The sequence below is a fragment of the Jatropha curcas genome, chromosome 8, assembly GCF_041381405.1.
Source record: "Jatropha curcas cultivar XTBG-Jc1 chromosome 8, XTBG_Jcur_1.0, whole genome shotgun sequence".
Lineage (NCBI taxonomy): Eukaryota > Viridiplantae > Streptophyta > Magnoliopsida > Malpighiales > Euphorbiaceae > Jatropha > Jatropha curcas.
Genome location: NC_143158.1, coordinates 3,675,778 through 3,691,362, shown reverse-complemented (window position 1 = coordinate 3,691,362; position 15,585 = coordinate 3,675,778). Strand labels below are relative to the sequence as shown.

General features: G+C 33.5%; 2 protein-coding genes across 4 annotated transcripts; one reads left to right on the top strand and one right to left on the bottom strand.

Moving 5' to 3' along the window:
• Positions 1-1,754: 1,754 nt before the first annotated feature.
• Positions 1,755-2,851, top strand: LOC105638368 (transcription factor MYB1). The gene is made up of 3 exons (XM_012222161.4): positions 1,755-1,986; positions 2,069-2,198; positions 2,277-2,851. The coding sequence occupies exons 1-3, from the start codon at positions 1,854-1,856 to the stop codon at positions 2,680-2,682; spliced, it is 669 nt and encodes a 222-aa protein (XP_012077551.1). The 5' UTR covers positions 1,755-1,853; the 3' UTR covers positions 2,683-2,851.
• A 2,303-nt stretch (positions 2,852-5,154) lies between these two features.
• Positions 5,155-7,435, bottom strand: LOC105638089 (uncharacterized). Of its 3 annotated transcripts, XM_012221815.4 has the most exons (3): positions 6,842-7,435; positions 6,462-6,679; positions 5,155-6,335 (listed from the first exon to the last, which is right to left on the bottom strand). In XM_012221815.4, the coding sequence occupies exons 1-3, from the start codon at positions 7,255-7,257 to the stop codon at positions 5,422-5,424; spliced, it is 1,548 nt and encodes a 515-aa protein (XP_012077205.1). In that variant the 5' UTR covers positions 7,258-7,435; the 3' UTR covers positions 5,155-5,421. The 3 variants fall into 3 exon arrangements, with proteins under 3 accessions (XP_012077205.1, XP_012077203.1, XP_012077204.1); XM_012221813.4 differs by having other exon boundaries at positions 5,155-6,679; positions 6,842-7,434; XM_012221814.4 differs by having other exon boundaries at positions 5,155-6,655; positions 6,842-7,433.
• Between the last annotated feature and the right edge of the window lie 8,150 nt (positions 7,436-15,585).

Below are 15,585 nucleotides of genomic sequence, written 5' to 3'. Positions count from 1 at the left end.
TTTGCTCAGCGAGTTACCTGTTTAACTCGCAGGTTTTGAGATTGGACCGTAGAGAGTCGGCTTACAACTGCTGCAGTTCATCTGTAGAAGACTCAGTCTTCAGGGTAGCTACTCATTTGGATGTGTATTTTTGTCTACCCTTTTTATGGCATGTACATGGCACACAGTTGGGCCCATTTCATTTTGTAAACTAGTATCATGTCTTGTAACTATAAATTACATTATTTTTATAAACAACATCAGTATGATATTATATTCAATATACATTATGATTTCAGCATGTCAGGCCATACAGTCAACCAGTTTGTAACGTCTCGGTTTGGTTCATTTGGGTTTACGGATGGACCGGGAAGGAATGTTACACATCACATATATCGTGAAGGCAATCAAGCGGTACAACTTTTGGCCACTCATCAAAGACTACATCATTTTCCTCTCTCTTTTACCTCTTTTAATTCTTTGCCTCATTTGATTAAAAATATTATATTATTGGAGGCCATGAGAACTTCATATTTGAGATATAAATAAAAGGATCACTTTCAATAAATAAAAAATAATTAATAGCATAGTTATTATACCCATTCGGTGCAGCTGGTCAACTCTAGAGAATTGAAGAATCGGTCTCAAAATTAAACCAATTTTGCTTTTAAATAATTTAAGAAAGAAAATCGAATTGAACCAGTTAACTGTAGTTAAATCGATTAACCCGTATATACCAATTGATTGATACTCTGATTCTTTAATATTTTAAGTTATTATTTATTATCTTAATTATAATTATTTAATTAATATATTATTAATATTTTCATGACTCAATTAATTAAATCTTTAATCCATCAATCAAATCAATTATAATCGGATGAATGTCCAGGCTGGGTTTAACGACATTGGTTAGTAGTATGTAATATCCTCACCATTTCAATGACTTTCCACGTGATGCTCTTCTTATTACAGTAGTAGATTCGTTCTTGAACACACGTATGTACCTATGGATACCTTGGAATATAAAAAATAAGCATACTTTTTAGATCTCAGTCACTGACTAATTATTCTGTTAATAAAACATGTTGTCTGGATACATTTACATAAAAGGATAAATATTTCAATTTTAACATATGACTCCAACTAACAGATGTTGGGAGGACGTGGCCGTTGTTATGCTAATGTCTTGATAGCTAAGGGAATGAATACTTCTGTTATGTTCTGCAAATTATTTTAGATAATGCCAAAATACGTAGTTGCATGCTTGTACAAAAATAAAATATGTACATAGAACACATGTAGAGTGAATTAAATGGTAAAACGTAATGATTTCCCGTAAAGTTAGAAATTCAATTTATGGAAAGAAAATATCATAAATCCCACAACCAGATTAGTTTCGTATAATCACATATATAAAAAAATATTTTATATTGTATAACAAAAATTTTGCTTGAAAAAATTTAAGAGTATTCATAAATATTTACATCTAAATAGATATAGGTATTTCATTTTTGAAAATAAAAGTCTCGAGCTCATATAAGAGAAAAGAGTATACAATTATTCATCCCAACACTCAACGTTTATTAAATTAATTAAAAATTATAAAACAACCGTAGTGTATTATAATGAGGTGATTCCCATATATATATTCCACGGTGGTAAACAAGACAACCAAGAAAATTGAAACCCTGGTTTTGGCTTGATTTTCTTATATAAATTAGTCAAGTTGTCACCAGTAATGATATCCCACTTGCTTAATAAACAAAGAAAATATCTCTTTGAATTCAACATTAACACCTTCTATAAAAACATCGGTTTCACAAACTACTCTGTACTGTAGTAGAGAAAAAGAAAGAAAGCATAGTCCAAAAATGGGCAGAAGTCCTAATTTTCCAAAGGAAGGACTTAGCAGAGGAAGTTGGTCTACCGAAGAGGACCATCTTCTTAGGGAATACGTTAGAATTCATGGTGAAGGCAAATGGGGCAAAGTTGCCAAGGAAACAGGCAAGTTTTTTTTCCTTTTAACTTGTTTTTCTTTTTCCCTTCTGAGGTCTATAATTACTGATTAGTTCCATGATTAATACAGGTCTTAAGAGATGTGGCAAAAGTTGCAGGCTTCGCTGGTTAAATTATCTTAGACCAGATATTAAAAGAGGCAATATTACAGAAGATGAAGAAGATTTAATTTTCAGACTCCATAAGCTTTTAGGCAACAGGTTTGTTTTCAGTTTCCATTTCTAAATCTAATTCTCTTTCAAAGAAACATTGTAATGATTATTTTTCTGTATATGTAGATGGTCTTTAATAGCAGGAAGGCTTCCAGGCCGAACAGACAATGAGATAAAGAACTATTGGAATTCAACCTTGAAGAAAAAGATTGATAAAAAGCAGCACAAAAAGAAAATAGTAAATGCTGATATTGCAGTAAAAACCACTATCTCCAGTCATGAATCCCCACAGGTTAAGAATGTGATAGAAGAATCTGATCCATCAGATGACGGACTTTTGCCAAGTACTTGTGATTGGGAGATGATGACTGTGGATATTAACGGGGAACAGATTAACTTATCTGATTTCCTCCAAACAGAAGATTTCTCCAATATTATTTTACCTGCAACTCATGAGGGCGAAGCTGATTTCTTCTCCGAAGCTATCCTGAAGGATTGGACTGGCAAGGAATTATTTCCTCTGGATCCTTAATTAGCAATTATTTGTAGATTAATCTTCTTGATCCTTTCCCCCGTTTAACTGTAGTTTATAAGATTAATAAAATTTCTTGTGTACCATAGTCAAACTGGTTTGCGTTAGTTTTAAACGCAAGGGAAACTTTTCCGTCCAGACTCGTACACGACAAAGAATAAAAGGAAAACTTCTCATCTTCTTTTGTTTTTATTCACATGGACGCCAAACGGGCCCAAAGAACATACTCCTTGTCGTTTTCTTTCTTTTTAAAAAAAATTGTTCACTGGGCCAGAATTGCATACAGTATAGACTATACTCTGTGAGGCTGATCCAAGAGTACCAGAAATTACAGGCCCAAACTGATACGCTAACCTACAGTGATTTTTGTTTTTAACTGCATTTTCCTCTAGCCATTCAAAATGCACATTGAACAATGTGAGAATCACGTGAAAGATAAAAATTGACAAAATTGTAGGTACCTTACAATTGAAAAGTAGGTGCCAAGACTTGGGAGGGCCTGTGTCGTTGTCATAACCTAGTATATAGCCAAATAAGGGCACATGTCTTGTTTCCTATGATATTGAAATCTTTTGTGTGATGACATCCTAAAAATGATCATACCATTATGTTTCTTTATTGCAAATATATTAGACATTCTCTAAAACATTTCTCTTCTAATCAAAATTCAAAGTCACAAAGTCATTCATTTCAAAAAAAAAAATTAAAAAAATAAATAAATAAATGACACAAAAGTCATTTTCTACCTAAAAGATTTTTTTTCTAATTAATTAACGAAAGATCAAAGGTAATCAACACTTAAAATATCATGAGCCAACTAAGATAAAGATTTTTAAATATTAGTGAAAATGATGAAACCCCAATTTTAATTATCATTAATAAATTAATTGTTTATAACCCAAATATATATCTTGTTTATGTGTCGTCGGGACTCGGAATTATGTTGAAAATTGATTGCTGGAGTTAAAAAAAACAACTAATGAAATACCAAAATTCATAACAATATTGTATAACAAACAGTTGGCCAACATCAATCGAAATGGAAAATTAATGAATGGTGAGAAAAACGCCAAGAACCAAAATTCAAAAGACATGAAAAATAGTTCTCGAATCAACATAGTACAGTCCTTTATTAGTTTTCTCCTCTGAAAATGTCTATAAATTATCAACTGGAAATGTCTATAAATTATAACACGTGAGGATCCAAAAGTATATATTGAATTATAAAATAGAAACCCTATGTACCACTAACATTACATTATTAGTAATATTTTATAATATACGTATATTTGATCACATGCTGCCCTTCTTACTATAGTAGTAGATTCTTTCTTTTTTTTTTTTTATAATTGTAGTAGATTCTTTCTTGAAAACAGGTTAGTATACCTAATTACGTATGGATTGGGTGGAATATGGAATATATATAAAATAAGCACAAGTTTTGAGATCTCGCTGAACTTCTACCTAATTAATATTCAAAACAAGGTTGCCTGGATATACTGTATATCTAAATATTATAGAACTGACGATCCAACTAACAAATCTTGGGAGGAAGTGTCCGTCTTTATACCAATATATATATACTGGTATAATAGAGAGAAAATTAAAAATTAGCTAGAATAGAACTACACTAGTTAAATCATGATCAAGCGAGTTAAATAGACAAGAAGGCGGCGAATTATATATATTTTAATATTTTGGATTTTTTCTAAAAAAAAAAATATTATAAACGGCTTTTTAAAAAAAAAAAAAACAAAAAAAACATTTTGGACTGGGCCAGGATTATGTATAGACTATAAGAATCTTAATTGAAACGTCGTGACTGAAGCCCAGCAAAGTTGTAAATTGAAAGGCTTCTTCAGTCCTTTATGGACAAAAGTACCAAGCGCATATACTGCTTTCCCTTCTGTGAGGCTGGTCCAAGAATACCTGAAATTACAGGCCCAAACTGATATGCTAACCCACAGTGAAAATTTAGAATTAATTTATAGTTTATCATTCAGAACGAAATATTTATGATTACTCAATACATTTTTCTTAAAAGTTATAACTTTAATCTACGCTTTTCAGTTTAAATTATAAAGGAAATACTAAGAATATTGCCAAAAATAAATAAATAGAAAAAACAAAAAAGAAAGAGTAGTATTAATATTCTATACTCTCTATGCGTTTTGCCTGAATGCATGTAACCTTGAGAAGCAATTGCCTCTCTACCACCATCTTTTTCCAAATAGAATGTCTTCTTAAATCAAAAGAATAAACTCTTATTTTCTTTAACCTAACTGAATAATTTTGTCTGACTTCACTCTGCGGTATACATGGAGAATAGGTAACTCCTCTTTTCTGATATAGAAATGTTATTAACCTTTAATTAGCAACTAAAAGTCTCAACAGTCCATGGAGCCCATTTAATCTGTAATTCAAGGCCAGGTTAATAGCCCTAGGAATAAAATGCTTCTTCAAGTAGCTATATTTACTATTAATTTTTCTTAATTTTCCCTCTTGTTTTGCTTGAATTTGACCAAGAATTCCCAACATTATAGTTTTTCACCTTTAAAAGATTCATCCTTTTTGCTTCAAACTCAAATAACCATACATACTAGTAATTAATCCTTTCGACCAAAACCTAATAATAAATTCAAAATCAAACGAATTCAAAAGAAATTGAATAATACCGTTTAGCCTCTAAAAACTCATCTAAAAAAAAAAAAAAGAATTAATCAGTTCTTCTAAACATATCTAATTCACCATTCCAATTTCATTATCATTACCATCACTTCCTTCCTCTTCATTGTCATCCTCAACTTCTTCTTCTTTCTCCATTTCATGGCTTCCATCAAATTCCAACCTTGAAGGATTTGCCGCACTCCCCGTTATAAACGCTTCTAAAAGCTCCGAATAACCTTCCTTGTCAATCCCAATCTCACTGTTACTAATCAAAGGAGAAGAATTTACGACTGCTTTTGAATAAAGCTGATCCAATTGATTAAAATAAGAACAAGTTTTGGATTGTTGAGCCCTTTTCTTCCTGCTTTCTTTAGCTTTTCTGAAATACTTGTTAATATTCTCCCATTTCTCTTTACATCTTTTTGCACTTCTTTGATAACCCATTGTGCCCATTAAGTAACTTACTTCTTCCCAAAGAGGACCTTTTAAGCCGGGTTCTTGAAACTTACTTTCTATGCCACTCCTAACTTGGATCAAAGCTTCAACTTCATTTTTAGGCCATCTATTTTGAGCATCACTACCTTTTATCAATTCTTCGTTGGGTTCTTTTGGAACTTCCTGCTGGAGCAATAGATGGGTTTTTCTAATAGGAAGATCGATCCTTTGGCCTGTAATTTTTTCTACAAATGAAACAATTTGAGCTTCTCTATTTGAAGCTAAAGCTTGATCATGTGCTCTAGAAATGGCTTCTCTATTATACTTTTCGGCTTCTTTTCGCCTCCAAACTTCTTCTCTCTCTGTCCTTTCCTTATCCATTCTTTCAATTACTTCCAAGAACTTCTTATGCAGCATTTCTTGATGATCCATAACCTGTTTGACTAGATTCTCAAAGAAACCAGCCATGGAAGTCAATTTCTCCTTCATTTTCCTTTTTCTCAATCTTTTTTGGGTTTTTCTTAATGAAGATTCTTCCCCAGTGGAGTTATCTGATCCATGATTAGAAGTAGCACTTGCATTAGCAATATTTTGGGCATGAATTGCAGTAAACGGCAATGAAAGAGCAGCAATATTTTTTGTTGGTGAGTTTTCTCCAGTAAGAGCAGAGCCAGAACCTGTTTGATTAGTTTCAGCAACCTTTGCAAGACTGTATATAGCTTCAAGTTCACCAAATAGCCTATATTTGTTCTCCAAATCTTTCCACCTTTCATCGACTTCCCTTGTGCCCAAGGGCTTACGGTACTTATTTTTGTTTCTTTCATCAGCTTCTTGCTCTCCATTTTCACAATTACTTCTACTCAGCTGTTTCCTGCCACATTTACAGTAATCCACCCTTAAACAAAAGCAATAAAAAAATAACGAATGAAGTTATATATAGTTGTTTTCAGAGTTGTGACAGTTGAAACTAAATTAATCAAAAATAAATAAGTAAACAAATAAATAAATTAATAGACAATTCCTTTTTTAAAGGGGAGGGCGGTTAGCATTAAATTACCAAAAGGGTTCCTTGATGGAGGTAGAATCTTCCTGGGGATGCCAAGAATGAGTCACGCCATTAAGAAAATCTGTAGTAGCTTTTTTGTCGTTGTCAAGATCCGACTTGAATTTAGCAGGAAAAAAAGGTGGATGTGTTGATTGGGGATGCTGATATATCTGTTGTTGAAATGGTCTAAAATGTTGGTATTGAGGTTGATTTTGGAATAATTGATGGGTAATGGTTGGTTGCTGCTGCTGCAAGAATATCTGTTGTTCTGGTTGTTGTTTTTGTTGAAAAGAATGGTTTAGATTTTGAGATGGGTTCGAAATGGGGAAAACAGATGAGCAACAATCGTCATTTTTAATGAATTGGTGATGGAGTCGCTGGTTTTGTTGGTGACGGTGGATGTCTGGTACGCCATAACTAGGCTGCATTTCTTGATATGAAGAAGAAGGAGGAGAAGGAGAAAACCCTAAAAAAAAACAGAAAGAAAAAGATAGAGATAGATTTTTTGGTGGCGAAGTTGATTTAGATTAGAGCGAAAATGTAGTGAAGAGTAAAAGATGGGAAGAATTAATCATCTCTCGTGGTCTATACGTCATCTTTGCTTGTTAGGGTTTTAGTGATTGGCTAACTCCCTAAACAGATATATAATATGCTTCTTATTATTTTGAAACGACCCGAAAATTTAATTTCATAGAATTTTCATTTAAAAACTAAATTTTTATTTGAACCAATGAAATTTTACCGGCTAGTATTTTATTATTGCTAAACTGGACCCGTAAACCAATTCGATTTTTCGAAAACCAAGCAAATTGAGCCAAATCATAGAATTAGACCAAACCGGTTCGAATCGAACCGGAATGGTCTAGAAGCTTTAGAATTCTCCTTCTTTTCTTTTTTTCTTTTTTTTCTTTTTCTTTTCTTCTTCTTCCAGCAGGGTCGACCCACTCTCCCCTCCCCTTTCTTTTTCGTTCACCAGCCAACGCCACCGCCTCCCACCGCTGCCGCCGCTCTCTCCCTCTCCTCTGCTATTTCCAGCTAGCGTAGCTATCGCAGGAGAGCTGCGATTTCGCTCGACCGAGAATCTGGTCTCCAGCTCCTCGATTTTTCCGGCGACACCTGTACGAGCGGTCGACTCCAGCTTCTCTCTCTTCGACAATGATGCTCCGGTCTCTCTCTCTCTCCTTCTCTTCTGGTGAGCGCAGCAAAGGTGAGCTGCGATTTCTCTTTGATCGGCAGCCTCCTTCACGCTAACCTCTTCCTTTTTGGTTTTTCGGACGGAACCATCCAAGAGCTGGCAGAACCACCTCTCATTCCGTCTCCAGCACCTCACCGTCCACCGTCCATCTTTTTTCCGAGCAAGCCAGGATCGACAGCAACAGGTTTTGGACAAAGAAGCCGCTGCCGATCGTTCTACCCAGAAATTTATGATTTCTGGTGTGTTTTTGCGACAAGGTGAGGGAATTTCTAGCCTTTCTCTTGGTGATACTTAAACTAATTATCAAAATTTAATTGTAGGATTCACTCATGAATCCATTTTTGTAATTCCTAGTTACTGTTCATGAGAACTAGGTGGAGATTTTTGATAAAAAAATTATTATAAATTGAAGCCATAAATTGAATTCCTATATAGAAATAGCTAGATTTTTGAGTCTATTAAAAATTTTTGTAAGGAAATGATGATTCGTTAGTATGACAGTAGATATTTTTGGCAGTTGGTTCGAGTTCTTCGTATGTTACAAAGGATACCTTGACTTTACCATTTCAATTTAACTATAAACTGAAATTCCTTATACAGATGAATAAATTATTTAGTTCAATGCAGATTTTGGCGAAAGAATTGAGAAACCTGAAATGGCAGTATGCAATTTTAACTATTTAGCTTGAACAATTGCTGTGGTATAATGCAAACAAAGTTATTAATTAAGTTCTTGATGGGAAATGGATTAAGTAGTGTATAATGTATGAGTTTTATCAATAACTGAAGGTTTCTTTGATGTAATGGCAGCTTCTAGTTAGAGAAAATCATGGATTTTTGCTTGAACCAAGTTTATATTGTTTGTATAAATGTGCTCTTCATAACTCGTTGTGGATGTAGACGTTCTAATGACTAAGTTTAATGAGAATTGAGAAACTTTTGGTAAGTGGCAGCAGCTATTGCTTGATATGGAATATTTGAAGTAGTAGATTTAATTCTTGCTAGGAATTAGTTAGTTGGTATATTTTAAGTTGTAAATTGGATTTCTTCGTAGATGTATTCATTAAATTTTAGATTAATTGAAGCATTTGATCTTAGTGGCTAAATTTAAAATTTAATAAAGGTGTAAATATGTTGTTTATACCTTAAGCAAGGATGATGAAACAAAGGTTTAATAAGGAGTTTTATAATAGTTAGAAGCTAATTAACTTCTGTTATATGTATATGTATAAAAGATTTCATTTATTTAGCTAAAGAAGCTGATTATATTTATGTAAAGCAAAGAATGTTCAATAATATTATTGGAACATGTTTGAAGATTATTATAAGTTGTGAATTAATAGTTGAATGTTGACAATATTATTTAGATGGAGGAAGGGAAATTTAACTGTTTGATCGCCCGACGGATGGGCTGTGTGCATTGATTGATAAATATATATAATATTGTGATATTTGAGCAGGTAGATAGTCCAATTTTTAGGGGAGGTGCTGCCGAAATTTCTATAGAACTTAGACTTGTTTTAATTAACAATAGAATTTAATAAGTTTATTTAGATTAATTCCATAACTTAATACATAGTAAATAAAGTGCTCTAATTATTTTACTATCATCATTATTTATTTAATTATTCAATTACTTAATTATTTTCATTATTATTGTTTATTATTATTATTATTTATTTTATTATTGTTGTTTATTGTTAACACTATTTACTTATTTATTTGCATTCATTTATGGATGTCTAATTGTGCATTGCATTACGATGTTTAATCGATCAATATGCTTGCATTTAATTGCAATACTTGATTAATTGTGTTGTGATATTGCTGTGCTTTGTTTGTGTGGAATTGGGATGAAGTGGGTCACCTTGGGTTTGTGAGGACGGTTGGACCGTCGGCCGGGTAAATGGGAGATCGGCGCCCCCGTGTGTACCTATTGTTGTGATTTGGATGATATGGAAAACCACAGGTTGGCTTCTTTATTTGGGCGCACCTGATAATCTAGGTTTGATCGCAGCCCGCAGGGTGGCCTCCTGTTGTGAGCGCCTGATGATCTAGATTTGATGGAGACGACCGGGTTGCCTCCTGTTGGTATGGAAAAGAAAAGAGAGAATGGAAAAACAATGAGAGGGCTGGTCAAGTGAGGATTAGACCGGTCGGCCAGTATGGGGGATCGGCTCCCTGGTGCACACGTTATGAGAGGATGAGCCATGTGGGAGGACGGCTCATCGGGGGTTTCGGTGACGCCACAGACCAATTTCCATGTAATGTGATTATTTGAAGGTGATATTGTTTGTGAGTGCTGGTGACATGCCATTTGTGCGACTGACTGCGTGAGCATACAACTAGTCGGATGACTAGATTGATATATATATTTATACATTTGTGTGAATGTGTGTGTTGTGCAATAATAGTTACTCCTTAGAAAGCTCACATATCTTGTTTAATTTTTTTCAGGAAGTAATTTTCTCTTCAATTCGGTTAAGCTATATTCCTTCGTCGCAGAGTTAGAAAGAAAAATTTTCTTAGACCGATAAATATTTTGCTATGTATCTAGATGTATAAAAATCTATGTATATCTATTAGTTAGTGACTCCGCAGTTGTAGAAATTGTATACAATTAGTCGTGTATTAACATAGACAATATAATTATATGGGCTGAATGTTTAATATTATATTGAACTGGTAAATTTTTAGTGTTTCAGGCTTACTACGGGCCTCGGGGGCCTTAAGCTTACCTGGGCCCTAGTGCCGGTCCGGCCCATGGAAACAGGTCGTGACATATTTATTAAAAGAAAAAAAATTATTGGCCGAAATAAAAAAAATGGTAAAATTGGAATTAAATATATAAATTATTTTTGAAATTTCGAATAAGAATACAAATTTAACGTGAATGAATGAAATTTACACCAAAAATATGGATGAATTAAATAAAAATAAGTGAAAACATATTCCCTCAATAAAAAAAAAAAATGTAGAAATATAAGCAAGATAGATGCAACAATATCCGGTTTGCCTTCTGATAGAATGCGGGAGAAATTAATATTCCCGTCTTTTCATTTTGTTTAAAAAAATTTTATCCATCTTTTCATTTTCAGTGAGTTTTTAATTAGGGAGAGGTTTTTAATTATGTAGAAAGAATTATTTATATTAATTTCAATTCTGAATTGGCCTGTTTTATTTATTCATTTACTTCGTAAATATAAATCATTTAAAATTTTTATATTGTAATTAAAAAAAATAATTGGCGTGTATTGTATAAAAAGTTCATCATTTTGATTATAGTATCATTTATCTCGTTTTATTATTATAATGTGTTTAATATATATATATATATATACACCCTTGTTTTTTTGTTGGAATACAAAAATTATATTAGAAATTTCAGATCAATTTTATTCATTAGAATTGAATTGTACAGGAAAGTATTTTAGAAATGCAACCTTAATCTTGAAGAATTAACTTAATCTCAAAATATAAAACCTAATTTCAAAATACTTTCTCTATTTGTATCAAATGTTCTATCTATTAAACAGTAATTACTAATTTTTTTGAAATTAGGTTTTATATTTTGAGATTAAGTTAATTCTTCAAGATTAAGGTTGCATTTCTAAAATACTTTCCTGTACAGTTCAATTCTAATGAATAAAATTGATCTGAAATTTCTAATATAATTTTTGTATTCCAACAAAAAAACAAGGGGGGATTTGAATTTGAAATACTGGCATACAATAGAAATAATAGCACAAGTTGCATAGCAATACAGGAATGAAAAATGAAAAATGAAGAGGCAGCACATAAAAGAAGAAGAATGCAGACACGTGTGAAAGGTTATGACAGTCTGAAGAAGTTGCAGTCTTGCAGACATGAGAGACATCCTTTTGGAAGTATACAATAGAGATGCACGTGAAATCCAGTACAGTACGTTGTCCTCTTGTCTCCGACATTAAATTCTGTGTCTCCTTATCAGATCTCGAGGTTCATCAACGGCTCATTTTCGTTTTCTTTCTTCTTCTTCCCCTTCACCTTTCCCTCTTTCTTCCCTTGTTTCCATACCTGTGAAAAGGAATTCCTTCATGCACCTATATCCCATTTTACAACGATTGTCATTTATTATTATTATTATTATTTTCCTTTTTCTCTCTTTTCAAATCTTGATGTCGACTGGTCATCATCATTGAAGTAAAGTAAGACGCTGCTGTATAAAACTATCGTAGTTTTTGTACAAGCGTTCGGCTATTTTTCTTCTTTTTTTCTTTCTTTCTTTCTTTCTTGGATCGTATCGAGGCGGGCCTAATCCAAAATGTTATGGCCCATTAGTGGACATGCTAATGGGTCGGGTACAAAGCGGTTTTCTAAGGGGAAAGTATTTTTTAGTCCCTCCATTTTGATCAAATAAACAAAGTCGTCCCTCTAGTTTGGTAAACCCTATAAGTAATTCCTGCGTTTTTGCTCCATTAAACTTGTCAATCCTTCTATGAATAAAAAAGCATTTCCACGTTAAAGAGTCATGTAAATGTCTTAAATGTCCTCATTTTATTTAATAATATAATAAAAATAAAAAGAGAGAAGAGTCCAAAGGTTTGGACCACTTTTCCATTCACCTAACTACTCATTTTGCATTTTCACGTCTTTTCCTCTCCCGCCCTCACCATGGACGATCATTTGCAAAGAGAAGAAGAAATTTTCTATTGAAGTTTATGAATCGATCTGGTGAATGAAGAATAGTTAGGAGACATCGATTCTGAAGGCAAATTTTGTTCTCTTTTTCTTTTCTTTTTTTTTTTTTTTTTTGTTCATTTGAGTGGGATAAGTAGCGGTGCAACAAACCATACAATAGTTTATGTAAAGAGTATAAACTTGTGAGAAACAGTAATTTGGTTTGCTAAAACTTTCAAGTTTAAAGAATTTTTTTGCAATTTTAAGGTTAGTGATGGGAAGGATTTTCACAATATTTTAGCAACAAATATCTATAAAAATGTAACATTTAAGCTCTTTCACCATTATTTTGTAGATGACGCTTCCTCAGTGGTATGATCTTCATTTCAAATATGGAGAAGAGGAGGGTTGTGTCACGGCCCTACGCTAATCACTAGAGGAATTGTCCATTTTGGTGTAGTCCATGGACGCCCTACACCTCAATGTAGTCCCCGCACGCCCTATCCGCACGGTTTTGTCCCGCAGGTGAAATGAGAAACTTCCCAGGAAGTCACCCATCCTGAGATTTCTATTAAGCAAGCACGTTTAACCCTGGAGTTCTTCCAACTCTCCAGCCATTACACCAAAAGGCGTCTCTAATGATTAATTTCCCCTTTTTCGATATATGATTCGATTCATTCCTGTATCCCGCATTCCACTACCCTAACTAGCCTGCTATCCTAGGATCGCTTTGCCGAGTCGGGATGTCACAGGTTGGGTGTGTAACATAGATCAAAATAAGTAGTCATATTTGGATCTTTTGCAAAATGCTTATAAATTGTTTAAATTGAAGGCGGACTTTGTTGATTTTCTGGGTGGTTCTAATTTTAGTATTGAAAAAAATGATGATATTATATTTGTGTTTCAAATGTATAAAGATACTGCTATGCTACCAATTACAGTTAATGCTAGGAATGCTTGTGTTAGCATGAAGGGTCCATCAAATGCTAGTGCAAATGTAAATTCTAGCAATGTTAGTGAGGGTGTAAGGCAGTCAAATGTTGAAAGTTTATTGTGCATTAAGGAGGGATTTCAGGGCTGCTGCAAAAGTAACTAACAATGAAGCTTTCAAAGTGCATATGACGAATATTGAACTGTTGTATGAAGGAAAGGCAAAGAGTGGTCGTTGAAGATACCACTGTCACAATGGGCCAAACATGTTTTTTGACCTGAGGCTAAAAGTGAGCATGTGACAAATAATATGACAGAGCCTTTAACAGTTGGCTTGGAAGAAATAGAAGCTTGCCAATTGTAAAGCTGTTGGATGCATATAGACAAAAATGCAAGCACAAGCTGTATAAAAGATTTGCAAGAGAGTCCACATGGCAAGGAAAACTGACTCTAAAGGATGCATTGGATAATTTGATCAAAATGAGCAGAGGGTGTAGGATGATTCCCAATAATACTTATGAGTTTGAAGTGTGGGAAGAGAAAAATGCATTTGCAGTTGATATGGGAAAAAGAACATGCTCATGCAAGTGGTGGGAGATATAAGGATTACCATGCAAACATGCATGCTTTGCACTTGGTTACAAGAGGGCTAATATTGAAGAATACTGCAATGAATATATCACAATAGAAGCATATATGAAGACATATAAGGGTATAATACACCCAATCCCTTATGTCAATCTAGAGCCAGAAACTGAAGGGAATACAGTGCTACCTCCAGAACTAAAAAGAAACGTTGGAAGACCTAAGAATAGAAGAATTAGGCAAGAAAGGGAACAAGCAGCTAGTAATACAAGATTACAGTGTGGAGCTGTGAGGTGTTGCATATGTAAACAACTAGGCTACAACAAGAGAACCTGTGAAAGGGCACCTTTTATCGATAGAGTAAGTGCCCATTCTCCCTTGGTTTTGAGTCTTGATGAAAAATAAATAACACTAATGCCTTGCACTTGATTTTATTTTTCTTGAAGGTTTCCAGCACAGGCGGAGGCAAGAGAGAGCAGCTGATTCGAGTGAAGCAAATAATGGCCGAGAAGATGTAGCACAATGATGTTAATAGAGGAACACATGGTCCTAGGCTTTTTGGGTTACTGGTGGTATTTTGATTTTGGGACTTTTATTTTTTGTATACTACCATACTTTTGGATGAGCAGGTGAATTTCCGTGAGTGGTCAGTTACTCACTCATCTAGATGATAGTGAAATTTATTTAATAGACAATATGATAAACTCTTTTGTAAACAATTATAGTTGGCTGTAAAAGTGCAAGATGACACTATATTGAACTGCTAAGAATTTTTTTGATTTACATTATAGACATGTGTAAAGCAAATTTTTCAACATTATTGAATGGAGAATTGATGTGTCACAATTTTGAGATTTTGTCTTTTTCTTTTTTCAAATTCAAAAATAGGTTTGATTTTAATTATGGGACTTATTCATTTATAGGCCACTCCTTGTATCCCATGTAGTTACAACAGGTCATGTGACTAATTTGATGATTTGCTGTATCAGAGATATAAAATATACTCCATTTCGATTTCATTACAAAAACCACAGTTACAATGTTCTAATAGATATTAACTTCATTATAAAAGCGCTAACACACTAACTTCACATATTAACTACAACCACCCATTAGCACCATCTAATTACTTCATATAAACTTACACAATATGCTCATTCTACCCAAAATCAAAAGCAAAACAAGGGCCAACATTACTTAGCCCTAAAGCCTAAATCAACCAACATCACTTAGCCCTAAAGCCTAAATCAACAATCTTCAACATCATGATTAATTGAAGGCTGAATATCGCGAAAATACAAAGCATGCATGCGACAACAAAAATCTTCAGGTACCCATTTACTACATCAATTCTTTCTATCTTCACCAATATCTTTTTATTTCATTT

Bases quoted from the DNA above. Each gene is read 5' to 3' on its own strand.
- LOC105638368 (XM_012222161.4), top strand. From the start codon at position 1,854: ATGGGCAGAAGTCCTAATTTTCCAAAGGAAGGACTTAGCAGAGGAAGT. The intron at 1,987-2,068 runs GCAAGTTTTTTT...TGATTAATACAG, and splicing joins CAAAGTTGCCAAGGAAACAG to GTCTTAAGAGATGTGGCAAA. The intron at 2,199-2,276 runs GTTTGTTTTCAG...CTGTATATGTAG, and splicing joins CATAAGCTTTTAGGCAACAG to ATGGTCTTTAATAGCAGGAA.
- LOC105638089 (XM_012221813.4), bottom strand. From the start codon at position 7,257: ATGCAGCCTAGTTATGGCGTACCAGACATCCACCGTCACCAACAAAAC. The intron at 6,680-6,841 runs GTAATTTAATGC...CTTTTGTTTAAG, and splicing joins TCCATCAAGGAACCCTTTTG to GGTGGATTACTGTAAATGTG.